We start from the raw sequence: 26413 nt of genomic DNA, 5'->3' as shown, positions 1-26413 counted from the left end.
GACCTAAATCCTATGCTTGGTAGAATTTTCACAATGCAAAGAAAATTTTCAAGTCCTGGCATCTTTTTCAGTAAAAATTCTGTCCTCTCCCAAGGTGCCTTGACTAAGAAAAGCAAAGTGCTGTGCTTTTCATTTCTTTGGGTGCTGCTTTTTGATGCTGGGTGTACATCAGGGAAGAACTGTAGACTTGTGCTGGGGCCAGCCAGAGTATTTCCCGAAATCTCTTTAAGTATCTGAATCATAAATAGAACTAAATGAGACCTTGGAGATCATCCTGTCCAACCCCCTCCTTATACAGAGAAGGAAACTGAAGCCCAGGGAGGTTAAGCGACTTGCCTATGGTCAATAGAAGGCCTTTTTTTTTTTTTTTCTCTTTTCCCAGCGGGACCTGTGGGATCCGTAGTAACTATTCTCTTGGCCAATTAAAATCCTATCACTAGCGTTGTTTTATGAGAAACAGCCTCCACTGGGCCCTGTCAGCAGTTAAGTCTTTGGAGCCGTCTCAGCCTGCAGTTGCTTTATATAAACTATCCCTTTTATGGGAGTTGAAGCACAGTATGAAAAGGGTTTTTGTCTCATGTTGACCTTGTTTAGTCACATTAACGCACACATCGGTTCCAGGCCCCATTCCATTCTCCGAACATCTTCTGACACGCTGATAGTGCTGAGCAGAGCAAGGTTGGGCTCACTCCTCTGCAGAACCTCGGCACGCAGGAGGCCCTTGTTTCAAGGACAGCTGCTTCTCCTGGGCTGGGCTCTTTTCCCTGAGCCCTGCTGCCCAGCTGGAACCAGTGACACCGCCTGAGTCCAACGCCAGTGTCTATTTTCCAGAAAACGGGCAATGCTGTGAGAGCCATTGGAAGACTCTCCTCTATGGCAATGATCTCAGGGCTCAGTGGCAGGAAATCTTCAACAGGGTCACCAACCAGCCCACTCAATGCAGAAAAACTAGAATCTGAAGGTAAGGAGCTCCAGGAAGATTTTCTCCAGCCCGATGGTGACAAAGGAAGGGATGGGGGATGGACAGGCATTTAGAGGTTTTTTTTTTCTTAAGGTGGGGGGATTGGGTTTTTTAATAATACAATCTACAAGGAAAAATTTGAAACTACTTTTACACTGCCCTGACAATAATTATTAAATGTAGTATTCTTTAATTGTTTCACTTTAGGTTTAACTATTTTCAGAAGGAGAGTTATTTGTCTAATAGAACTAGATGATCTCCACTAACCTTTTCCCTATATTTTAGATAAGAATTAGCAAAGGCTTTATTAAAAGTTTCGTTTTTCTCATTACAAAAGCGATGCTTGTATAACAGGCAAACATAAAATAAAAATCACATATAGCAGTGTACTTTTTAAAAATATCCGTTTTTTTAACGTGTCTTTGCGTTTTCCTTTTAAACAAAAATTGACTCATATAGTCCATATTTGTTTGGTATTTTTCATGATGCTGGAATATGTCGTTTGAACTGGGTAGACAGTGACTGGCAGGGCCCCTCCTAGACACCAACAGGGTTAGTTACTTGCCCACCGTCTTTGAGATGCTGCCCCATCCATCTCCTCAGTGAAGGCCTTGGCCTCTTCCTGCTTCAGATGCATGTAGGGTCTGGCCCTTATCCTGAGGTGCCTCATTTGGCCTGAGACACTCCTCCACCTCCCACCACTGCCTGATGCTTTTCGTATCCAAAGGTGAGAAGCTGAGTCTAGCTCCCTTTGTGCATAAGACAGGGTAATCGGTGAGGCTGCTTGCTGAGCTGCTCTGATGCAGCCCGGGACCGAGACTGCTGTACATGGGCCTGGTCCCTCCTGCTCCAGCCCTGCCACTCTCCAGGTGACCCAGAAATAGCCTGAAGGGGAAGGAGAGGATCAGGAGCCACTCAAAGTTACAGCTTTTCCCTGGACCAATCCCAAACCCTGGTCCAGAGTCATACACTGTGAAGGCAGTATCCGTGTGGAGAATAGAGCTATTGGCAAATTGCAGATGCCTCTAGGACCTGGCTCTTCCCTTCCAAGGAGCAGATGAAGGCCTGCTGCTTCCAGAGGAGGGCAGAGGGGGTACAGAGATCAGGTGGGATGGCGTGCTTCCGTCCTTCTTCGATACTCTCAACTGAATCCTGAAGCAGCATGAAATGCAGCCAGATAACTTTTTTAAAGATTATTTCCTTTTTCAGTGTGTCAGCATAAGGGAGGGAGTCCAAACATTTCCCGTTTGGTCACAGTTCTCTCTTCTGCCAAAATCATTTGGCAGCAGGCCAGCCAGTCCCCAGGAGAAAGGTGTGCTTATGATTCAGTCCTCTAAGCGCCATTATTTGCTAAATTATAACAACTTAAAAAAGAAAAAAAGAAGTCAGCTTTTTTAAACCAGGGAAGAGGAGAGAACAAGGAATAAAGAAATTACCATGTCCTCTTCCCCGTCTTCTAGAAGATGTCTCCCAAGCTTTCCTTGAGGCTGTCGCTGAGGAAAAGCCCCATGTAAAACCCTACTTTTCTAAGACCATTCGTGATTTAGAAGTTGTGGAGGGAAGTGCTGCTAGATTTGACTGCAAGATCGAAGGTAAGTTTGTAGCTGTTCTTCCCTTACCTACAAAAGGGGTATGGTTGGCTGGTGGGCCCCTACTGTGTGCCCTTGGCAGAATGTCAGTTCTGGGGCAGCCAGGCTGTGAGGGAAAATGGGTCAGGAGGAGTTGGCCCACTGCCCCACTCTACCTGCTTAAGATTAGGGCCACTCAGTGACTCACTGGGGGCGCACCGGATATTTCACCTACTTACATCAGCCACTACACCCAAGTTAAAAGTGGTTTATCATGGACCTATTTGGCTATGGAATGTGCTTAATGAAATGAGCTTTGCAAGCTTATGGGAAGCATGTGAACTGCCCACCAAAGGCTCTCAAAGGAAGGCTGGCACAGAGCATAGGATGCAGAGAAGGCAGCTCTGCTGTTAATCACTGGGCTCTGTGACCTTGGGCGGTGATTCAGCTCTTCTGAGCCTCTAGTCCTCATCTGTAAGACAGTGTCTAATGCCTTGAGTGGCTCTGGAGACTGTGAGATAACATGTGGAAAGGGGAAACCTTTCAAGTCTTTTAAAGATGTCATGGAGTCAAGGGAAAAGTTGTGGATCTGGTAAGTGCAGAGACAGCCTGCGGTGTGACTTCAAACTGAGGGAAGTTGGGATCCAGGCCCTTGTGCTGTCTTCCCCATGTTTCTCTGCCTGCTAGAAATAACGTGGCCAGAATGAGTTGTTAGAGCTCAAGGGACCCTAAGGGATCTTAGCATAGCACCTGAGAAGTTAGCAGTGTTGGTGACACATAGCATTTCAGTCTCAACAGACTGCAACATTCTAGAAAGCTAAGTGGCAAGATAAGACAGGCCTCTTTGCTTCAGGTCTGTGACTGTTGTGTGCCAACCAGAGTGGAGGGCTATCTCCCATTTCGGTCAGACCAACTTCCCCAAGGCAGCATAGCACAGGACAGCAGTGATAACGAACCATGCCTCCCACTTTGTAAGATTCTCCAGCAGTGTGGCTAGATAATGCCTTTTGGGTAAAGTAACCCAAAGGTAGGAATGAAAAAACAATTTTTCTCCTGCATCACTATATTACCAAGATGCCTTATAAATGCCTCGCCTACCATAATCTTTCTCTTTTTTCATTCAATTTTTTTTAAAAAGTGGATGTGCTGCCTTTGCTAGTGTGGAAGTGCTCAGATTGGGGGTTCTGCTGAGAGTCCTGGGCCACTGCTTGTAGCTCTCACCATCACCGCTGTCTTTGGGTCTTAAGTTCTTTACTTTTTCCTTTATTTTTTAGAAAATATTATTTCATAATAATTATCTTTTTGCTTACTTTTCTCTTTGGGATTATTTTCTTGGTATTTGCATCACTTTGGATGCTGAGGAGAAAGTAAAGCATATGGATGCTGTTCGTTAAAAGCAAAATTCTACTCGAAAAGAATGTTAGAATTCTTATGTGTAATTTGTATTCTAGCTGGGGCTACAATTTTGTCCTGTAAAACTACTTCTCCAAAGTTTAAAAACCAGTCAGTTAGTATTATTATGTTTTTAAAGACATAAAACATATATTTTAATGCTGAACTTTGCAGCAACATGACTAATGCATAAAATGAGACGAATGAGTCTGTCTTTGGATCAAACTAAGACAAATACTGCTTTCTTTTTCCTAGCAGTGTTGTCAGTTCCCCTAATTTATGTTTTACAGGTCTGTTATCATCTTTGAATTATAATTTATACACCATAAAATTCACCCATTTTAAGTATACAATTCAATTATTTTTAGAAATATACAGAATTGTGCAGTCATTACCACAATCCAATTTTTAAACATTTCCATCACCCCCAAAAGATCCCTTGTGCCCATTTTTTCTAACTCTTATTTATTTAAATTTATTTAAGTTCTTTTATACAAGATTAAAAAAAGTTTTCTTTTAATCCAAGAAGATATTTAGCTCCAGGCATGTGGTTGGAACTGGGACAGTGTTCCGGGGAGTTAGCTATATCTGTGTTAAGGTGGGAGGTGGTACAAGCCTTACATGGCTGGGGAACGGGATGCCTGTACAATACCTTATGTGGCGTTTCAGATATTAGTGTTTACAATACATGCCCCTATTCAAATGTAAATATCAAAATAGATGGTAAAAGCCAACATCATAATTTTTTTTCCCTTTACCCCCTTAATCAATAGAGGTAGCTCAAGAGTTTGCATGAACTGATAATAAGTTTTAAATAATAGTTTCTGCAACTGTGTTCCCTCCCTATGATACAGGATACCCAGACCCTGAGGTCGTCTGGTTCAAAGATGACCAGTCAATCAGGGAGTCCCGCCACTTCCAGATAGACTATGATGAGGATGGGAACTGCTCTTTAATCATTAGTGATGTTTGCGGGGATGATGATGCCAAGTACACTTGCAAGGCTGTCAACAGTCTTGGAGAAGCCACCTGCACAGCAGAGCTCATTGTGGAAACCATGGAGGAAGGAGAAGGAGAAGGGGAAGAAGAAGAGGAGGAAGAATGAAACAAAGCCAGAGAGAAGCAGTTTCTAAGTCATATTACAAAGACTATCTCTCTAAAGCTCAAAAAACCCAAGACAGTAGAAGCACCTAGTGTGATAGATTACTTAGTTAGGTCATTTGGGGGTTGATTCTTCAGCAATAGTGGTTGATACCCAGCAGCGTTACTGAGGGGCATTAATTTAAATTAGCTGGCACCTTAAGATTCTAGTACAGCTAGATTTCATTTTGGGAAATCACCAGTAACTTGCCTGACCAACCAATTTTAGAGAAAAAGTAACATAAGGAAGCTTTATCTGGGCAAAGTCATATAAATTCTCCAACTGAAAGCACTCATGAAAAAACAAGGTCACAGCCCTGCCCAGAGGGTCCCTGGAGATGGGGGTCTCTCCCAGCTCCTACTCCAGAGAACCGGGTCTCCTCCAGTCCTGTAGCACTTCATTCTGCAGGCAGTTGAGCCATTTTAACTTACAAGGCACAATATTTCCAAAGTATACTATAGACATTTGAACTTTTCATTTCCATCCCCTGTTCTACCTGCCAGTTTTTCTGGATCTGGACTTGCCATGAGTTTAAGCATTAGGGATATTACACTTCTTAGTTTCTGAAGACACGTCTCCTGCTCATGGATGACTGGCTTCCTTAGGAAAAACAGAATCTCCTTTCTTCCAAAATCAGTAGGAAATCTAAACTTATCCCCTCTTTGAAGATTTCTACAGGAACCTATGGAAAAAAAAATGGAAAAAAAATCCTTGTTAATGTGTTTTTCTGAAACCAGGATTCATACCTGCGCTGTTTTAGAATATCAGCTCTGCATGTGTGGTAAAGATTTTTGTGTTTGAATGTATGAAAAAACAGTTTGCTGAAAAGTTAGTCTTAATTATTTATTGGCCACTATGAAATAGATTTCAGCTATAGAACTCCACATACTTTGGAATCTCATTCAGGATAGTCTGAGTTTAATATACCTTCATTTTTAAACGTGCTCCAGAGAACTCTACTTACCTTATGGATTCCACGAGACTTTTCTTCTTGAATGTGCATCAGTCATGCCTTGCCCCCGACCTTGAAATATATTCTTAACCTGATAAATGCACTCAGACTTGCATCTTTAGGAATTTTTAACTTTCTTTCACTACATTGGCACTTAAATTTTTCTTTATAAAACTTTTTGAAGGGCATAAACAAAGACCATAAACTGATATGCCTAATACATTTCCTCTGTGTGTGTGTAACATTCCAAATACTTTTTTCTTTTCCACTGTTTGTAAAGCGCAGCAGTTTAATATTTCAAGGGACTTTTTGCGAGTTCCTTAAGAACTAATTTTAAATTACTTCAGTGCAATCCTACACAGTATCAACATTAGAATTTTGATGTTACTTAGTCTTATGTTATCTTCCATTCTATTTTTATCTGCTTCTTGCTGCTAGTTTCAAATTGCCAGTATTTTTCTTTTTGCTTTTTAAGCAGTTACAACATTTTTCATATAGCCACAGTATTGCCACAGTTTATTATAATAAAGTGTTTTAAAATTTGATTTAGAGCATTCAAAGCTTTTCTTCATCACTTTTGATTGTGTTTAGACTATAATCTTTGTGTGCATGTATGCTGTATATGTGCGCGCATGCGTGGTGTGTATGTTTGTTTACAGGTTTTTTGATGCCTTCTTGAAGTTGTGTTAATGTTCTCCCAGTTTATTATGCCATCAGAATGGTAAATGAGAACACTACAACTGTAGTTAGCTCACAATTTTTAAATAAAGGCTACCACAGTGCATGCTCTTTGTTCAGTCTTTGCAGCCTTCTTTTCCCTTCCATGCCACCAGTTGTAGACGACCCAAACAGATGTCAGAAACTAAAAACAAATGCTCTGCTGCATAAATGGCTTACATGCTGGGAGAGACTTCCCTGGTGGTCCAGTGGTTAAGAATCCACGCTTCCACTGCAGGGGGCATGGGCCCGATACCTGGTCAGGGAACTAAGATTCCACATGCCTCGCAGAGCAGCCAAAAAAAAAAAAAAAAAAGGCTTACTTGGTTGTGCTTTACTAAGGAACAGAATGACTTGGGCACTTCTAGTTTATACTGCGTAGCCTAATTTGCACACTTACTTCAAAATTTCTCTCGAGCATCATTTTGGTTCAATTACATTCTAGTATCTACAGTACGCTCATAATGCTAAAATCTGACATTTTTAGTAGGTCACAAAATCATCATCGTCATTAATATTTACCAAGGCTTGGTCTGCATTTGTAACTTTGGTGCAATTTGTTACTAGCAGCCGAGTGCTATCTTTCCATGTCTTGATAGTGAAGCATTTGTTCTCAGGAAACCATCACTCCTGCTTCACAGGAAGTCTGTTTTCAGATATCAGATGGTGGGCCCCCCCAGGCCTCGAGTATTCAAACAATACTGTAGATATTCTAGAAAGAATCAAGACATACTATTAAATGTTAGACTAGATGATTCTATGATTCCACAGTATAGTCTGGAAAGAATCCATTGTCCAGATAATATTTAAATTGTTTCACTTTTTTAAGGCAACCACAATCCACAAATGTTCCTAGTGAGGAAATTATTATTTTTAAAGAAAAGGACTTTTTAATTCCTCGCTAGTGAAAAATGTACCTTATATTCTGAAAGAAAACAATTTCCTTCCATTCCATTCTCTTCCCAAACATATAAAAAACAATCCACTGATTATTCCTTACATCGCAGAGCTTCATATTAAATGAATTTCTATGTATAACTAAAAAGACATGCTGACTGTTGTCAGCTCTAACTTAAAGTCTTTTTATCAAGTTTGAGTTCTACACATTTTAATAAAATCTGTGCTTTTAATACATCTGTGCTATTGAGTATCAATGAGCTAAAGAATAACTGAATTCTAAAGAAACTCAACTCTCCACTTTTCAAGAAAACACAGGTAATACTACTTTCTTTAACCCTTGGGAATGCCTCTGTATTTCGAAAAGGAAGCTAATGTCTGTGACAGTCATTACTGAGGCTCTTTGCCCCCTGGCACATGATTAGGACCACATTCCTGACTCCCTGTGTGAGATGGGAGATGGGGCTGTGTGACTAATTCCAGTCAGCGAGGTAGAAGCAGAAGTGATGTTCATCCCCTCTGGTCCAGAGAATTTAAGTACTGGTGCAAGACTCTCCATAGTGACTGGCAGCATGTCAGATGGTGGCTACTTTATCCACCTAGGTCCCAAGCCAATCCCAAATGAGTACATAACACAAGCAAGAAATAAATCTTTGTTCTTATAAATCCCCAAGATTTTAGCATTCTTTGTGGCTGTAACATAGCCTAGACTATCCTGTTATAAGGTCATCACTGTATTCTAGATCTATTCTGACCAATATGGTAGCCATGACTCACCAGTGACTATTTAAATTTAAATTAATGAAAATAAATACAATTTAAAATTCAGTTCCTCAGCTGCACTAGCCACATTAAGTGCTCAATAATCACATGTGACTAGTGGCTGGCTATCTTATTGGACAGCACAGATTAAAACGTTCTATAAAGTTCTATTAGACAGCACTGTTTTAGATGGACTAGGAGGAAAAGAGAAACTCCAAATTTTACCTTAACTATGCATATCACTTTTCAAATTGTGAAATTAAAACATAAAAGTTTACATGAAATCAGTCTGGAAAGTATGGTCTATAGTTTCATCAATCATATTGGATAACACAGACTCAATACTTACATTATTGTGTTTGATTATTTATGTTCATATATTTTTTCACTTTTTAAGACATTTAAAAAGTACCAGTTCTGTGCTTCTCACTACAAAATCGAAATAGAGACCTGCAATTCACAAGCAATTACCAGATTACTTGTGATATGAAGCAACCAGTTAGGCAAAAAATCTCTGGTGCTTTTGGAACTTGTAGCTACTTGAGACAGGGGAGCATCCAACAGGGACAACTGAGATAGCAGAGAAAGAGACAGCACCCCTGGGGCAAGATTTCCGACAGTGAACCAAAAGGAAGGGGGAGGGGCCATCCTGATAGCTACAGTCATTTTAACCTTAGTGGCTTTGATCATAACTCCCTTCCCATTGGAACTGGAAATACCCAGGAGATCTACAGCACTTAGAGACAACAGTCAGTTTCTAACTGCTGGTTGTTTGAAATTTTAGCTCACAGGCCTTGCCAGTGTTCCAAATGCTTGTACATTGCAAGGAGGGCTTCATGTCAGAGATCACAGCCCCAGTAGTGACCACACAGAAGTACATGAGAACTCTTCACAAGACATCATTATTTGACTCTCTGGGACTAGATTTCTTCCAGCTGGAGATAACTAAGGAAGAAGAAGGTTACAAGTTAACCTAAAAGTCAATTCATTATTATTAGCTTCTTTTGGGCAGACATCAGTAGCTTCCAACAGTTAAGAGACAGGTTAAGCTATAGGGCTTCTTCACAGTCTTGCTCCAGATGGTATGTTACAATGACCAATAGCCTCTGGTCAGATTTAACAGACATTTATTAGCAAGCAGTCATACAGCCTATTCTGTAAGCTCCATGAAGTCCCAGATCTGTCTCTCCAGAAAGCATCTCACCTGTTCACTGAAAGCAAGCACTGCAGGATATGAGGGGTAGGATCTAGCTGACCTGGGAAATCAGCCAAGTGGAATCAGTTCCAGCTCTGCTTCTCACTGGAGTTGTGTAGCTTGTGCTTCAGTTTCCTCACCTATAAAATTAGAGAAATTATATTTCCTCCTTCACAGATCGTTATAAAAATTAAAAGAGCTCATGCACAGTACCTGATCCTTACGGTCAGCTCTATCCTTCTAGCACTCGGAGATGCTAAGATGTGTCAGGAACATCCTCTACCCGCAAGGAATTGATAATACTTCTGTAGAAACAAAACAAATATGTGGAAAAGTTATACACTAATGAAAGATGGAAAGAATTATTGAAATTCCACCCACCTCCGGAAAAACATCTTTGTAACTGAAAGTGCACATACAGCTGTATGAAACACAATTGCTCTGAGTTTAGGAAATGCTACAACTGCCTTCTTGGTCTCCGGAAAAGTTTTAACTTCCAGTCTCTAAATACTCTCTTCTTCATAGTCAAAAGAGAAAAGCTCATCTGACCTTATGAGTCTTAATTTCCAATCAAGAGGAAATTTCTCAAAGTTGGCTTGACTTTAAACACACACTTAACCTTTAATCCCCAGAAGTTCTCTAATTTTTAATTCATATTTACAAAAGCTAATTCACATTGACTTGTTTCTGGCAGTATATTAACCACAGAACAAATAGGGCTCTGCTAGGCAGTCCCAGGAAAAGACTAGGTAGACACCTTTTTTAAGTTGTCTAGAAAGCTCAAAATGCTCCTATTTTCTGGAGAATCAAGAGATTAAGGGTTTAGAAAATGGGAAGCTACCATAGTCGAGAGAAGACCAAACATGAACTCCAGAAGACAAGCAGTAACGGTTCTCTTTAGAACCCCATTAAACCGAGAGTGAAGGAATACTTTTTATTAAAGCTATAAACCCCTCAAAGACAAATATGGGAGAAGAAAGATGAAAAATACCAGAATTTTGGAAGGTGGAAAGCAAACAGATGAGCAGGTAACTTACTTAGAGCACAGAAGCTGAAACCTGACTTCCTGCAGAGAAGAAGGCCAACAGGAAGGCAAGTCAGTTTTACTCTGAAGAAGCCTAAAAGGTTAGAGACTGAGGGAACCATGTACCTATGAAGGGGAGCCTCAAAAGGAATGTAAGGCATCAACTCACTGATGCATTGAGGTCATTGCAGGTCAAAAGTCCAACCAGGAAATCAATGCAGAAGTAGGATGGGATATATAGGAGTTAGGACAGACAAGGGTCCAGAGTCCAGGAAGTCAGTCTGAACACATCAATAGTACCCACGTTCAAAGTACAGAAAAGAGCCTGATTCTGGAAAGGCATCTGCTTGCTCAAGGAGTTTTTAAACACAGATAAAGTCATTTAAAGTTAAATTGGTTGTCCAAGAAGCCAAATCATTTAGACTTTTAATAATGCACCCTGTTAATGAGGGAGATCAGCTCGGTGCTTTGTGTCCACCTAGAGGAGTGGGATAGGGAGGGTGGGAGGGAGACACAACAGGGAGGAGATATGGGGATGTATGTATATGTATAGCTGATTCACTTTGTTATACAGCAGAAACTAACACACCATTGTAAAGCAATTATACTCCAATAAAGATGTTAAAAAAATAAAATAAAATGCACCCTGTTAATGAATGTCTTATATTCATTTATTTAATGTAGAAGCTCAGTTAACTAATTTCCATTTAATCCAACTTGCCCAACCTAACCACAATTTTCATTCTTTCTGTAAAATAAATGAACTGGAGCCCACACACTTCTGTTCTACTAACTGATGGCCACTGAGTAGTATTATTTACCAAGAGTCAATTGGATTTGTTCTTAAACTTCTTTATGCCAGTTGTACAACTGTAATTACATAATTTAATTATTATATAAATCAATAAAAATGGGGTGCTAAAGGGAAGAGAAGCTGTTTCTATGGAAACTAAATTGAGGCTAGTGGTCATACGTGGCAGATTGGACACCTGAACTTATCTCCTGCCTCCCAAAACCTCACTAAAATGAAAGTAAAGGCACAAAAGGCATTAAACCCACAGGGCAAAGAATAAGAGAGGTGATACATTAGACTTGAGTTGTTGACAAAATTTTGGGATAAACTAATTGGTAAGTAATTTCGTTTCAAGTTTTTCCACACTGCAAGCATCTTCGGGGAGAAACCGTCAAAAAGCAAGCTGAGTCCTACCACAGAACAAGGCAAAAAACAGGAATTAGATTGACTGTCCCCCCTCCATCTCCTCCCTTAGCCGACAGGCCCTCTGACAGTCTCTCCTCGAACGCTGGCAGGAAAAGGGGTCTTTTAAAGTTAGACCAGAGGGAAAAAATAAATAAAGTTAGACTAGAGAAGCTGTAGACTGGTGGACAGCAGGCACAACTGAGAGTGAGAAGTAGCAACTCAGAAAACACAGGGATCGGGCAACAATCCCAACAAAGAGAACATCAATGTGTTCTCTGTATCTATGATGTTGGTTGGGTTTTTGTTGTTCTTGTTGTTGTTGTTTTATATTCCACATATAAGAGAGGTCACACAGTATTTGGCCTTCTCTGTCTGACTTATTTCACTTAGCATAACGCCCTCGAGGTCCATCCATGTCACAAATGGCAAGATTTCATTCTTTTTTATGAAAATTTTATATATATATATATATATATATATATATATATATAAAAACATCTTTATCCATTATCTGTTGATGGACACTGAGGTTGTTTCCATATCGTGGCTATTGTAAATTATGCTGCAATGAACATGGGGGTGCATATATCTTTTCTAGTTAGTGTTTTCATTTTCTTCAGATAATGCCCAGAAATGGAATTGCTGGATCATATAGTTATATGATCACATAGTTATATTTTTAATTTTTTGAGGAAACTCAATACTTTTTTCCATAGTGGCTGCACCAATTTACATTTCCACCAACAGTGCCCGAGGGTTCCCTTTTCTCCACGTCCTTGCCAACAATTGTTCTTTCTTGTCTTTTTGATAAAGTCATTCTAACAGGCAGGAGGTGATGCTTCATTGTGGTTTTGATTTTCATTTCCCTGATGATTAACGATGCTGAGCATCTTTGCAGGTACCTGTTGGTCATCTGTATGTCTTCTTTGGAAAAAAAAATGTCTATTCAGATCTTCTGCCCATTTTTTATTATTATTATTTTTTTTTTGCGGTACGCAGGCCTCTCACTGTTGTGGCCTCTCCCGTTGCGGAGCACAGGCTCCGGACGCGCAGGCTCAGCGGCCATGGCTCACGGGCCTAGCTGCTCCGTGGCATGTGGGATCTTCCCGGACCAGGGCACGAACCCGTGTCCCCTGCATTGGCAGGCGGACTCTCAACCACTGTGCCACCAGGGAAGCCCCCATTTTTTAATTGGATTGTTCTTTTGCTATAGAGTTGTATGAGTTCTTTATATATTTTGGATATTAATTCCTTATCAGATATATGATTTGCAAATATTTTCTCCCATTCAGTAGGTTGCCTTTTTATTTTGTTGATGGTTTCCTTTGCTGTAACAGAAGATTTTTAGTATGATATAGTCCCATTTGTTTATTTTTGCTTTTGTTGCTTTTACTTCTGGTGTCATTATGTGTGATAATGTCATCACTCTGACAGCTTACATATTCTTGTGATTTAAATTTTTCTTAGTTTTGATTTCTAATATGGATAATATAAAGTAGTTATAAACCACATAAATAAAAGTTCTTTAGGGGCCTCAATAATCTTTAATAGTTTGAAAACCACTATTCTAGGCGATGATTTAATCCTAAATATAGCTAGGCAGTGCACTTTACTCTGAAAATCCCAGGCAGCACCCAAAATGTAACCAATACTACTGTTGTCTCCTCTTCCTTTTGAGTTTCCCACCAAAATATTCAACTCACACAAAAATATTAAAGAATTTACTGATTTTGTAAGGTAGGTAAGGTAAATAAGGGAATTCATATTGATCAGCATTTCATTTGAAAAATCCTCCCAGACCTGTCTCTTCTCCTAGGTTTCTCTCCTCTTCTCTTTATCTTTCACTCTCTTCCCTCCCCACTTTGCAGGGCAATTTAAGTACATCCAAGATGGGGGTAGAAAAAACCAACATGTCACTGCTATCTACCCTCATTAGAAGACATAAAGGGATTCATTTTTGATAAACTTAAAGAAAAAAATTTACTCACAAAACCACTCATTGGGGAAAGAAAAGCAGAATACATATAAACAGAAAGAACATTAAAAAAAAAAAACCTAGGGCTTCCCTGGTGGCACAGTGGTTGAGAGTCCACCTGCCGATGCAGGGGACACGGGTTCGTGCCCAGGTCCGGGAAGATCCCACATGCCGTGGAGCGGTTGGGCCCGTGAGCCATGGCCGCTGAGCCTGCACGTCCGGAGCCTGTGCTCCGCAATGGGAGAGGCCACAACAGTGAGAGGCCCGCGTACCGCAAAAACAAACAAACAAAAAACCTAATGCCCTTACTCAGCCAAAGATAAACACTAATAATATATTGGTATATCCCCTTATAGATTTTTTCTCTCTATAGACAGATATACCTAACTGTTATAAAAATAAGATCTTAGTACACACCATGTATAGTCCACTTTTCTACTTAATATATTCTAAACAATTTCCATATCAAATGCATCTCTGCATTATTTCCCCAACTTTTTATTTAAAATTTTTTCAAACTTGGAGAAAGATTGATAGAATAGTTCGATAAACACTCTTAAACCCTTCAGTAGAATACTGTTGGGAGATGATCCACTCCATATTGTTCGGAGATGATCCACTCTGAACATCTCACTTTTCTGGACAATTCAGGTCTTCTGATCAAAAGCATTTACAATCAATTCCAGTATTTGTATAAGGAGCTGAAGGGGATCAGAATGTACCACCCCCAATATGCCATTACAGGGTTCCTCTCCTGTAATGCACCCCACTGCATATGCAGGTGTACCATCTGGCCCTCACTATGTTGCCCTGTGTGGATGGGGCTTGGTAACCAACATAAGATGTTGCTCTGGCTGCTGCTTTTGCCATAAATGATAAACTGTTTTTGTTTTGTGGCTCAGACGGCTCATTATTTGTGTGTGTGTGTGTGTGTGTGTGTGTATGTAACAGTATAATATATATATAAATAACATGTATATTTTATTTTATATATATAAACATACACATACATACATACATCCTCTTCCTGCCCCTCTATCTGGACCCAGACTAACCCCCACACACATACCTTAAGCCACAAAGTACACCCTGAGAGCAAGCTCTGCCCTGCTCCTCTTCCTGTGAAACCCCACACTCCATCCACCTGGACCAGGCCCCAGACCATGTGTGTCCCCCATGGTATTCAAAAGAAGAGAACATTTCCTCATTGAGGGACCTGGGTGAAGAGGCCAGCTTCCTCAGCACAGGGTACTGGAACTTGGGCTGGGTCACAAAGAGAGAACAATGCCTTGAGGCTGTCCTTTGGGAGGAAGACCCCAAGAATTGGCAGTAATGGTCTCCAGGGACAAAAATCTGGAGCCCCTTGCTGCGGCTGGGCCCTGAAAGAAAAATATACATGAAAATACGAGAGTGTGTGGGGTGGGGGCCAGGCCACCTTGTTAGCTTGCAGGCAGAGTAGACATTTCTGACCTGTTATAGTTTTTGTCTTAACAATCACATCATTTTCCACATTTGCCCTTTGCTCACAATTTCTCTCACACTTGTGCTCTCTGTTACACACACACACACACACACACACACACTTTATTTTTGCTGAATCATTTGAAATTAGGTTTCTGCAAAATCATTTTTAATGTCTGAATGTTATACTATTTTAAACCTCTATCATAATTTAACCAGTCTGTACTGCTGGACATTTAGATCATTTACAACAGTTGGATACTGTAAATAGCATTGTGATGAGCATTTATAACTAACTAAATCTTTTTTCACACCCTAAATTTCTTAAGATAAACAGACTCACAGACAGAGAGAACAGACTTCTTGTTGCCAAGGGGAAGGGGAGTGGGGGAGGGAAAGACTGGGAGTTTGGGATTAGCAAATGCAAACTATTATATATAGGATGGATAAACAACAAGGTCCTCTACATCGGAATAGAATCTAAAAAAAGAGTGGAGATACACACACACACACACACACATATATAACAAATTTACTTTGCTGTACGGCAGAAACTAACACAACGTTGTAAATCAACTATATTCCAATAAAAAATTTTTTTAAAAAATCAAGGTCCTACTGTATAGTACAGGGAACTGTATTCAATATTCTGTGATAAACCATAATGCAAAAGAATATGAAAAAGAATATATATAACTGAATCACTTTGCTGTACAGCAGAAATTAACACAACACTATAAATCAACTATACTTCAATAAAATTAAAAAAAAAAAAAAGTTGAGCTAAATCCCTTAAGATAAATTCCAAGAAGTGTACTTATTGGGTCAAAGGACATTCATGGTTTGAAGGTTTTGCTATGTATTGTCAAGCTGCCTTCCAGACAGTGTTATCAGTCTGTACATTCAGTAGCAAAATTTAAGAATACCCATGTCCTTATATCCCTGCTAACAGTATTATTTTTATCTTTGACATTCTGAAGAAGAAAAAAAAAGGGGGCATCTATCTCATCATTTTAATCATCATTTGTTCATAAATGTTATTTATCTTCATTGGTGTGTTTATTAACCATTTATAAGGAGACCTATGGCCTGAAGCTGATCATAGAAAGTCATCAAGTACTAAAGCAGCTATCTCACAGTCTCTCATAGAGCGTCTCCTCTCTCCACATCTGCTCAGGTGTCAGCTCAAATTCTCAAAAGAATAATGTGATATAACCTTTTCATATTAGTCATATCACTGGCCATTCTATGGGCTAACTGGAAGTTTAGAGTGGAATTTAGAGTTTGAATCCTATCACTCACCCCTCCTTTTCTGCAGGGTTTTGTATGATAATGAAACTATAACAATTCAGGAAGGTGGGGAATGACCTCAGCACCATCTCCTATCTGGCCATTAACAGAGAGCCCTCTACATGAAAAGATACTCAACATCATTAACTATTAGAGAAATGCAAATCAAAACTACAATGAGATACCACTTCATACCAGTCAGAATGGCCATGATTAAAAAGTCTACAAATAACAAATGCTGGAGAGGGTGTGGAGAAAAGGGAACCCTCCTACACTGTTGGTGGGAATGTAAGTTGGTACAGCCACTATGGAAAACAGTGTGGAGGTTCCTCAGATAACTAAAAATAGAATTACCATAGGATCCAGCAATTCCACTCCTGGGCATATACCTGGACAAAACTATAATTCAAAAAGATACATGTACCCCTATGTTCATAGCAGCACTATTCACAATAGCCAAAACATGGAAACAACCTAAATGTCTATGGACAGATGAATGGATAAAGAAGATGTGGTACATATATACAATGGAATACTACTCAGCCATAAAAAGAACGGAATAATGCCATTTGCAGCAACGTGGATGCAACTAGAGATTATCATACTAAGTGAAGTAAGTCAGAAAGAGAAAAATACCACATGGTATCACTTATATGTGGAATCTAAAATATGGCACAAAGGAACCTACCTACAAAACAGAAACAGACTCACAGACACAGAGAACAGACTTGTGGTTGCCAAGGGGGAAGGGGGTGGGGGAAGGACTGGGAGTTTAGGATTAGCAGATGTAAACTATTATATACAGGATGGATAAACAACAAGGGCCTACTGTATAGCACAGAGAACTATATTAAATATCCTGTGATAAACCAAATTGGAAAAGAATATAAAAAAAGAGTGTCTATATGTGTATAACTGAGTCATTTTGCTGTACAGCAGACTGGCACAACATTGTAAATCAACTACACTTCAATAAAAAAATAATAAAAGAAAAAGAGAGAGCCCTATAAGGGTATGTTTTGGGGCACGTGACCAACCATGGAGATTGCTGACATCTGGACTTTCAGCTTCCTGAATTGAAGATAGCCTGGCCAGTAGCACAGGGCTGATCAGAATTACACCCTACTCCTTATTCCCAATCACAGACAGAGAAACTAGAAAAGAGAGAGAATGGTGCACTGCAGGGCAGAAGTAAGAGTCAGCCTGGCTGCCTTTCCTGACTGTGCAGAATCTCTCGTCCCCCGGTTAAAACATGGCCCAAAGAATTTCACAGATCTTAATCATATTACTCTTTCCTCCTCCCTGTGGGGCCAGATATGTTTATTTCTGATATTTCCTGTGATGGGTGTCTTTCATTTTTGGCCACCCAGTATCTAAACACACTTCCTATTTGGAGGTAATTCCAATAAAGAAGCTCAAGTGTGGGCAAACAGCCCCTTTCCCATCTGCCTTGTCTCTAGAATTTGGGCATGTCAGCTTCCAACAATATGCTCCTACCTACAACCTCGACTCTGGAGTGAATAACACAGAGAAGTAAATGGCAGTTTAGAATCTTTCCAGAGGTGACAGAGGAAACAATAATGGCAGCATCCAATGCCCAATGGTGGCTGTGCCAATGAGAGAAGTTGTTAGATACTAACCAAACTCTTCCTGTGTATTGATTTGGTCTCTATTTTTAGATGTCTAATTTCCCTTGGCTCCTGTCGATGTTCCAAACCTTATTCTTCAGCTTTTCCATCAATTTTGTGAGCTATCCAATGTCCTTTCAATACACTCCTCTCTAACTAACCAGTTTTGGTCTCCATTGTTCAGGAAGCTGGAAATCTGATTAGTACATAACCTCTTTTGTACAGAAGTTGCCTTTTTTTATGGAGATGAAAAGATGAGGAAGAGGGGTGCCTCCCTATCAATAACTCCTGGATCAGGTGCCCAGCTCAAGTCCAGAAGTATCCACTATCCTGAATGTGTGATAAACATTTCATTGCTTCGTTGTATAGTCTTATCATCTGTATATGTATTCCTATCTGTAGTCAAAGGGATGAAGATAATAGGGTACAAAACATGGCCACTATCTGTCACCAGGGTTTTGCCTCAGCAGCTTCCCTTTAAAAGAGGTGCCAGGGACTTCCCTGGTGGTCTAGTGGGTAAGACTCCGTGCTCCCAATGCAGGGGGCCTCGGTTCAATCCTTAGTTGGGGACCTAGATCCCGCATGCCGCAACTAAGTCCCAGAGCAGCCAAAATAAATAAATAACTAAATAATTTTTTTTTAAAAAAAAGAGGTGCCAGCGATGCTGTCCCCTTAACATCTTCTTTTAAAAATATATATTTATTTATTTATTTTTAGCTGCGTTGGGTCTTCGTTGCTGTGCCTGGGCTTTCTCTAGCTGTGGCGAGCAGTGGGTACTCTTCATTGGAGTGCACGGGCTTCCCATTGCAGTGGCTTCTTTGGTTGCGGAGCACGGGCTCTAGGCGTGCGGGCTCAGTAGTTGTGGCTCCCGGGCTTTAGAGCGCAGGCTCAGTAGTTGTGGTGCACAGGCTTAGTTGCTCCGCGGCATGTGGGATCTTCCCGGACCAGGGCTCGAACCCGTGTCCCCTGCATTGGCAGGCGGATTCTTAACCACTGCACCACCAGGGATGTCCCCCCTTAACATCTTTATTATACCCAGATTAACTACAATAGCTTCTTACATGATCATCCTGATGCAGTATTTCCTACTATCAGGACTCCTCTTTATTTTTCATTATATATCATTTATGTATATCAAGCATATAAAGTATATCTAACATATAAAGTATAAGCAAAAAGCACCCAAAACATAAATATACATCTTAATGAATTATCACTAAGGGAAAAACCTATATAACCACCACCCAGGTGAAGAAATAAAGCATTTCCATTACTCCCAGAACTCCTCTCCCTGCCACTCTCCGAATCCTTGCTACTTGTCCCCTCTCGGTCATAAATTCCTCCCTCCCCACTATCCACCTATCTTACCTATCCTGAGTAAGTATCCACTATCCTGACTTTTGTGATGATAATTTCTTTGCTTTTCTTTAGTTTTACCACCTGTGTATGAATCCCTTAAACAATATAATTTTTCATTTAGCCTGATTTTTAACTTTAGATGAATGAATCATACTGTATGTATTCTTCTGTGCCTTACTTCTTTCACTCAATATTGTTTGAGATTTCTCTGCTATAACTGAATAGAGCTGCAATTTGTTCACCTGCATCACTGTAAAGTATCCCATCGTAAGATATACAATTTATTTATTTATTCTACCGTAGATAGATGTGTTCCATTTAGTGTGGGACTATAACGAAAAATACTGCTTTGAATATTCTGATATATGTACCCTAGGGAATCTTTAAGGCCATCAACCTAGCATTAGAAAAACAGTCATGGGATATGTGTATCTTTGACTTTCCTAGATAATGCCAAACTGCTTTCCAAAGTGAATGTGCCAACTCGCCACTTGCAGTCCCCTCACCAACAGCTGGTGTTATCAAACAGTTTCATTTTACCCACTCCAGAGAATGGCTAATGGTATCACACTGTGCTTATAATTTTCATTTCCCTGATTAATAAGAGGTTGAACATATTTGCATATGTTTACTGGTGATTTATATATTTTTTGCCCACGTTTTCAATGTAATTATCTCTTACAGATTTGAAGGAGTTTTCATACGTTGTGGAGACTAGTCATTTATTAATTACATGTGTGGCAAATATCCTCTCCCACTCTGTACCTTGCTTTTTTTTTTTTTTGCTTGTTTTATGCTATCTTTTGATGAACAAAAATCCTTTACTTTAATATAGTCAAAGTAGCAACCTTTTCATTTACAGTTGGTACTTTTTATATCTTGTTTTAAAATTCTTTCCTTACCTTTGAGGTCATAAAGATATTCTCCTATACTAATTCTAAAAGCTTTAAATGTTGACTTTCACATTTTAAGTCTAGAAATGATTTTTGTGTATAGTCTGAGGTAGGAAATTTTTTTTTCCCATACGAATATCCACTTCTCCCAGAATCATTTACTGGAATGTTCATCTTTTCCCTACTGTATCTCTGTCATAAATAAAGTGACTATATATGTGTGGGTCTGTTCCTGGACTCTCTATCCTGTTCTATCAGTCTATTTGCCATCCTTATGCTAATACTATACTGTCTTAATTGTAAAACTATAGTTTACAATAAATGTAGTTACCTTGGAGAGCAAGTTCTCCCAATATCCTGGTAATTTTTGGACCATTAAAATTTCCATATAAAATCTCAATCTGCTTCTCAAATTCCACAAAAATCAAAACAAACAACAAAAACTAGTTGCTGAAATTTTGATTGCGATTGCATGCAATTTATAAATTAATTTGGGGAGAACTGTCATCTTTACTGTATTGAGTCTTCCAATCTATGAACTCAGTATCTCTCCACTTATTTAGGTCTTCCTTAACATCATCCAATAATGTTTTATAATTCTCTACATAGAATTGGAACAGTAGCACAGAGGCCATACCTCTTAAATTATGCATACCTGTTTAAAATTGTTGTTCTCCTGGTGAACAGAACAGTTTATTATGAAAGATTTTACCTCTAGTAATGCTTTTTGGCTGCTATCGATACAGATGTATTACTGTATTAGTTTTCAATTACTGATGTAACAAATTACCACAAACTTAGTGGCTTAAAAAACAATACAAATTTATTATCTTATAGTTCTGTAGATCAGCAGTCCAGTACAGGACTCACTGGGCTAAAATCAAGATGTTGGCACGGCTGCATTCCTTTCTGAAGGCTCTAGGCAAGAACCTACTTCCTTGTGTTTTCCAGATTCTGGAAGCCCCTTCCTCCATCTTCAAAGCCAAAAACACTGCATCTCACTCTGACTTTCTTCTGTAGTCACACTGCCTTCTGGCTGACTGATTCTTCCTCCGCCTCCCTTTTATGATTACAGAGGACCCACCCAGGTAATCCAAGATGATCTCCTCATCTCAGGGTCCCTGATTTAATCACACCTACAAAATCCCTTTTGTCAAGGAAGGCAACTTCTATGGTCTGAATGTTTATGACCCCCTCAAAATTCGTATGTTGAAATCAATGGGTTGTGCCCAAATAGAAAAAGCCCTAGAAAACTCACTTGATTAGTCTCAGCCCTAGCACTGGCATTAGCATTTACCTTCAGAGAAATCCTGGCTTTTGCTTTTACTAACTGATCACTGTTCTGGTTTCAATTTCCTATTCTTTACCATGCCCAACATAAGCCCTCACTCCACTTCTGATCCCCACTTTGGAGATACCCTTTACTTTCCTGCAAATTCAGCAATGGTTTAAAGAATGTTTATCATTTTTCAAGTCTTTGGGGTTTTCTCTCTCTCCCTCCCTCCCTTTCTTTTGGTAATGCAATGTGGTAGGCTGAATAATAGCCCCCAAATATGTCCATGCTCTAACCCCCAGACTGTTATTTATAAGGTAAAGGGGACTGGCAGATAAGATTAAGTCAAGGATTTTAAGATGGGGAGAGTATCCCTGACCATCAGGTTGGGCCCAATGTAATCGCAAAAGTTGTTGTAAGAGAGAAGCAGGAGAATCAAAATCAGAGAAGGTATTCCAACAACAGAATCAGAGATTGGAGAGACTGGAGAGATGTGACTGTAGCCAAGGAATGCCAGCAACTTCTAGGAGCTGGAAGAGGTAAAGAATGGATTCTCCCTTGGAGCTTCCAGAAAGAACCAGCCCTGCCAACACCTTGACTTTATCCCTGAAAGAATCATTTTGGACTTCTGATCCACAGAACTTTAAGACAATAAATTCCATGATGTGTCAAGCCACTAACTTGTGATAATTTTTTACAGCAGCAATAGGAAACTAATAAATGGGAGTTGATTTTTCTTTTCGGATAATATTTTCAACCTATAACTATTTAAGAACCTGATTCATTACCATGTCTTAGTTCAAATTTAAATTCCTCAGTCCAGCAATCAAGTCCCAACTATTTATTTAGACTTATTTTTATCCCTTCACCCTTGTTAGCTTTCTGTAGACACAACATGGCTGTGTCCTCTTACATTTTTTACCTTTTATCTTCTCTCACTTTAATGACTTTCAACCTTTTCATAACACATCCCTATGATTATGTTTGAGACATGCCTTCGAGAAGATTTTCCTGACTTCTCTCCTCACAACAATACTGCTTTGTAGTCCTCAGAAATAATGTTTATTTAGACCACTCTAACCTGCTTAACATTCTCAATTATTCTTTGAATGTAGCAATTCTCCCAATACTCGGCTTGGAGTAAGATACTTGGAGGCATATAATATGCATTCAGTATCTGTTGTTTTTATCTGCTGTATTAGTTTTCTGTTGCTGCAGTAACAAATTACCACAAACTGGGTGGCTTAAGACAAATTTGTTCTCTCACAATTCTCTAAGTCTGAGATCAAGGTATTGCAAGGCAAGTCTGTACTACCTCTGGAGGCTCTAAAGGAGAATCCATTCTTTGCACCTTTCAGATTCTGGTGGCTGTCAACATACCTCGATTTGTGGTTCATCACTCCAATCTCTGCCTCTGTGGTCACACTGCCTCCGTGGTCACACTGCCTCCTCCTCTTCCTGTGTGACTCTTTTTCTCTGTGTGTCTGTTCTATAAGGATATGTGATTGCATTTAGGGCCCACTGGATAATCCAAGATTATCTTCTCATCTTAAGATCTTTAATTTTAATGTATTTTCCAAATACGGTAACATTCACAGATATTTGACATCAATGAGGGGGGGCATTTTTCAGCCTACCATACCTGCCCAACATCTATTCTCTTCTTCTGATAACAACTCCCTTATTACTTCTGGGGGAACTATACCCCCCAAATGTGGGGGATGTATAAACTCAATTTATATAGTTTGGGTGAAGCCTCCCTCCTCCTGCTATGTGTATATGACAAAGACCTGGCCAGTCAGCATATTGTATCCCCTTTGGTTGCAATGATTGGCTCAGTGATGGGCATGTGAGTCAAACTAAAGAGATTACTTTCCAGGGCTTTTATTGGAACAAATGGGATAGAGCTGTGGTTTGTTGTTGTTGTTGTTCTGGGACTGCTAGATTAAGCAAAAGAAATATATTGACTCTCTTGCTGGGGAGAATAACGAGAAAACCCACAAAATTGAAGGAACAGCATCAAGTACCAGACCTCAGGGACTGGAATCAAGACCCAAAGCCCTCAAAACACAGAGTCCCTCGTGTTTGCTTGGTTTCTCCTCTCCCCACATGGAAGGGAAGGTGACTGTCTGGAGCCAGGAGCGCAACCTCTTATTTTTAATAATCCTGACAAAAAGATGAACACTACACTCCAGCATCCTCATATCAATTTCACAGAAGAACTCTAATGAGCTCTGCTTGTGTCATGATAGTCCTAAGGCTTGAAATAATTACTTTTGCTAGAGAAATCATGCTTGATCCAGACAGAATCATGTTGCTGGCAATGTGTCAGGCAATGAAGGGGAAAACACAAACAACTCAAACAAACCACTACTACAAGAAAATACCACTATTCCTGTCTAATGAAACTTGTGGTCTATTGGGGAGAGAAGTCACATGAGTAAATATAAAATTACTGTGGCCTGTGTCATGAGAGGAAGTACGTGGAGACAAGGTGAATGACTCATTCCAGAAGTTTAGGGAAAGTGATGGCAAACTTAGATCAGAAGGAGGAAGGTAGGGATGGAGATTCTAGGCAGAGAGAACAACAGGCTCAAAGCCCCTGTGGCAGAAAGGCTCATCACTCATTGGAAGAACTAAGCTAAAGGTAGTATGTCTAGGGAGAGCATGGTGTGACGTGAGACTGAAGAAGCAGGTAGGAGTTAAGACCACGCACATTATTGTGGGTCACATTAAATATTTTATACTTTACCATAATTGCCATTAAAAGCCATTTAAATGTCATAAGAGAGTGGGGGGAAGGTAGTAGAAATGAACAAGTTTGTATTTGGAAAAGACTGTGACTATACTGGAGAGAACAGACTGGAGTCTAAGTGACTGTAAGAAGATACGTTGAGTTTTAAATTGATTTCCGACAGAGCTTTATGCATTCCTGCCTCCTACTTTCCCACTAAGCAGGTTATATTGGGAAACATATCAGTTAAATGAATGAAAGAAGCTTTTAGATAGTGATTATCTGCTCTGCAAAATGACTCGCTTCTTTATTTCCTTTGCAAAAATTTTTCCCTCTAATCACAGTCTGCAACGTGAGTACACCAACTTGCACTTTAAAGAAGTCAGGAAAACCAGACAACAGGATCTCTACACAATCGGTGGGGCTGTAAGGATGAGACACTGACAACCGTTTAGTTACTACCTCTCAATCTTTAGATATCTCACGGCTCTAAATACCATCACCGCCCTGATGGCTGTCAAATTTATACCTCTAGTCCACACTTCTTCCTGGAACCTCAGTGTCTATATCTGTCTACTCAACCTCTCAACTTGAATGTCTAATAGACGTCAAGCTCAGCAAGTAAAAGATAAAATCTCAGATTTCTGCCTTCAAAATAGCTTCTTCTACAACTCAATTATTCCAAGCTACTCATAATGTCTTTTACCTCACACTCCACAGCTAACATATCAACAAATCTTATCAGCGCTACTTCTAAAATATGTCCAGAATTCAATTCAGTTTTCATCACCTCAATTGCGACCACTCTGGCCCAAACCACTACTCGCTACGGCCTGGATTACTGAAACAACTTCCTAACTGATAACACTCTTCACCAACTAACACAGTTATTTTCACCTGGCTCCCTCTATAACGTCTGGGAGACCGAGGACTTGGTCTTTCACTTAGTGCCATGAACCCCAGTGCAATCTCGCAGACGCTCCATAAAATAAATACTTACTGGAAAGAATAAATAAGTATCGTATACCACCACATGTACAGTAATTAATTTAAAGAGAGATTTGGGCATGAGAAAATTGACGGTTAGGAGACTTCTAATACAAACCAAAACTAGAACAAAGCAGTGAATGGAAAGTGAGGTCAGCTGGTTGAAGCAGGTTCCCCAAGCTGTCCCGCTTTCCTTAAGCAGACATGTTTTCCATATAAGCCAACAGCCCTCTACCTTGGAATACTGTGGGTGGAAAGCTTCTCGCTCCACTCGACACCTCACCCTTAGCCGGCAGCCTAATCGTCTCATCCTCGTCCTGCTTCGACGACGGGCTTCGGCGACGGGCGAGCCCACGCGGCTTCGGGCTGGAAGACGCATTTGGGCATCCTCCAGGCCCTCAAGAATGACACTGGATCCTAGGCCACACGGGCAACTTTAATCGGATAGTAAAAGGGACATACTTCTCGTTGACGTTCTCCACTGTACAAGTAACTTAAAATCAAAAGGCAGGGAATAAACCTTCAGAGACAGAATCTTCAACCCGGCTAGCAGTTAAGATAAATGGCAGTTCCCGCCGGCCTCTAGGGATGATGGGAAGCGAAATCAGCGTAAATTGCCCTGACCCAAAATGGCAGGTTACTCGACCGCGTGTATAGGGGTGAAGATACGACCACTGCGAGAAGTCAAGATGAGAAGGGAAAATGAAAGCATCATTTTATTAATCCCACACAGAGGCGGAAATTATAGGAGAGAGAATAACCAGGGACGACGAAACAGCCAGACGGCAGAAACAACTGGCCTGTCGAATAAGGCCAAACACAACATTGACCTAATCCAAGATGGCGCCGGAGGTTATTACCGGAAGCGCAAAAGCGGCGGTGATTACCCTGTTCCACGATGGCGGTGGCGACTGAGGCGAGCGGAGGGGCGGGAGGGCCGGGAGCGTCTTTGCCCTCCTCCAAGATGGCGGCAGCCGTGGGCGCTGTCCCTGGCTCCGCCCCGCGG

General features: G+C 40.3%; 1 protein-coding gene and 1 long non-coding RNA gene across 15 annotated transcripts in view; one reads left to right on the top strand and one right to left on the bottom strand.

The window, feature by feature from the left end:
- The window catches only part of MYLK (myosin light chain kinase), a 176015-nt gene extending 169217 nt beyond the window's left edge, over positions 1-6798 (top strand). For 11 of the 12 annotated variants that reach the window (XM_060298163.2, XM_060298160.2, XM_060298161.2 and 8 more), the window contains 3 exons: positions 832-961; positions 2422-2553; positions 4776-6798. In XM_060298163.2, the coding sequence (XP_060154146.2) occupies positions 832-961; positions 2422-2553; positions 4776-5026 (513 nt within the window). In that variant the 3' untranslated portion in view covers positions 5027-6798. The remainder of the gene's footprint in view (positions 1-831; positions 962-2421; positions 2554-4775) is intronic. The other variant, XM_030858528.3, reaches the window with a different exon arrangement.
- LOC115854447 (uncharacterized) lies at positions 322-26347 on the bottom strand. 3 transcript variants are annotated; one of them, XR_004040010.2, is made up of 5 exons: positions 26268-26347; positions 9799-9890; positions 9595-9725; positions 7254-7443; positions 322-5744 (listed from the first exon to the last, which is right to left on the bottom strand). It is a non-coding gene; the product is annotated as an uncharacterized lncRNA (long non-coding RNA). The 3 variants fall into 3 exon arrangements; XR_009563720.1 differs by having other exon boundaries at positions 26295-26338; XR_009563719.1 differs by lacking the exon at positions 26268-26347 and adding an exon at positions 25643-25977.
- Positions 26348-26413: the final 66 nt, after the last annotated feature.

This window comes from Globicephala melas, chromosome 4 (genome assembly GCF_963455315.2).
Source record: "Globicephala melas chromosome 4, mGloMel1.2, whole genome shotgun sequence".
NCBI lineage: Eukaryota > Metazoa > Chordata > Mammalia > Artiodactyla > Delphinidae > Globicephala > Globicephala melas.
Note: the sequence above shows the minus strand (reverse complement) of the source record. Positions and strands in the feature narration are given on the sequence as shown.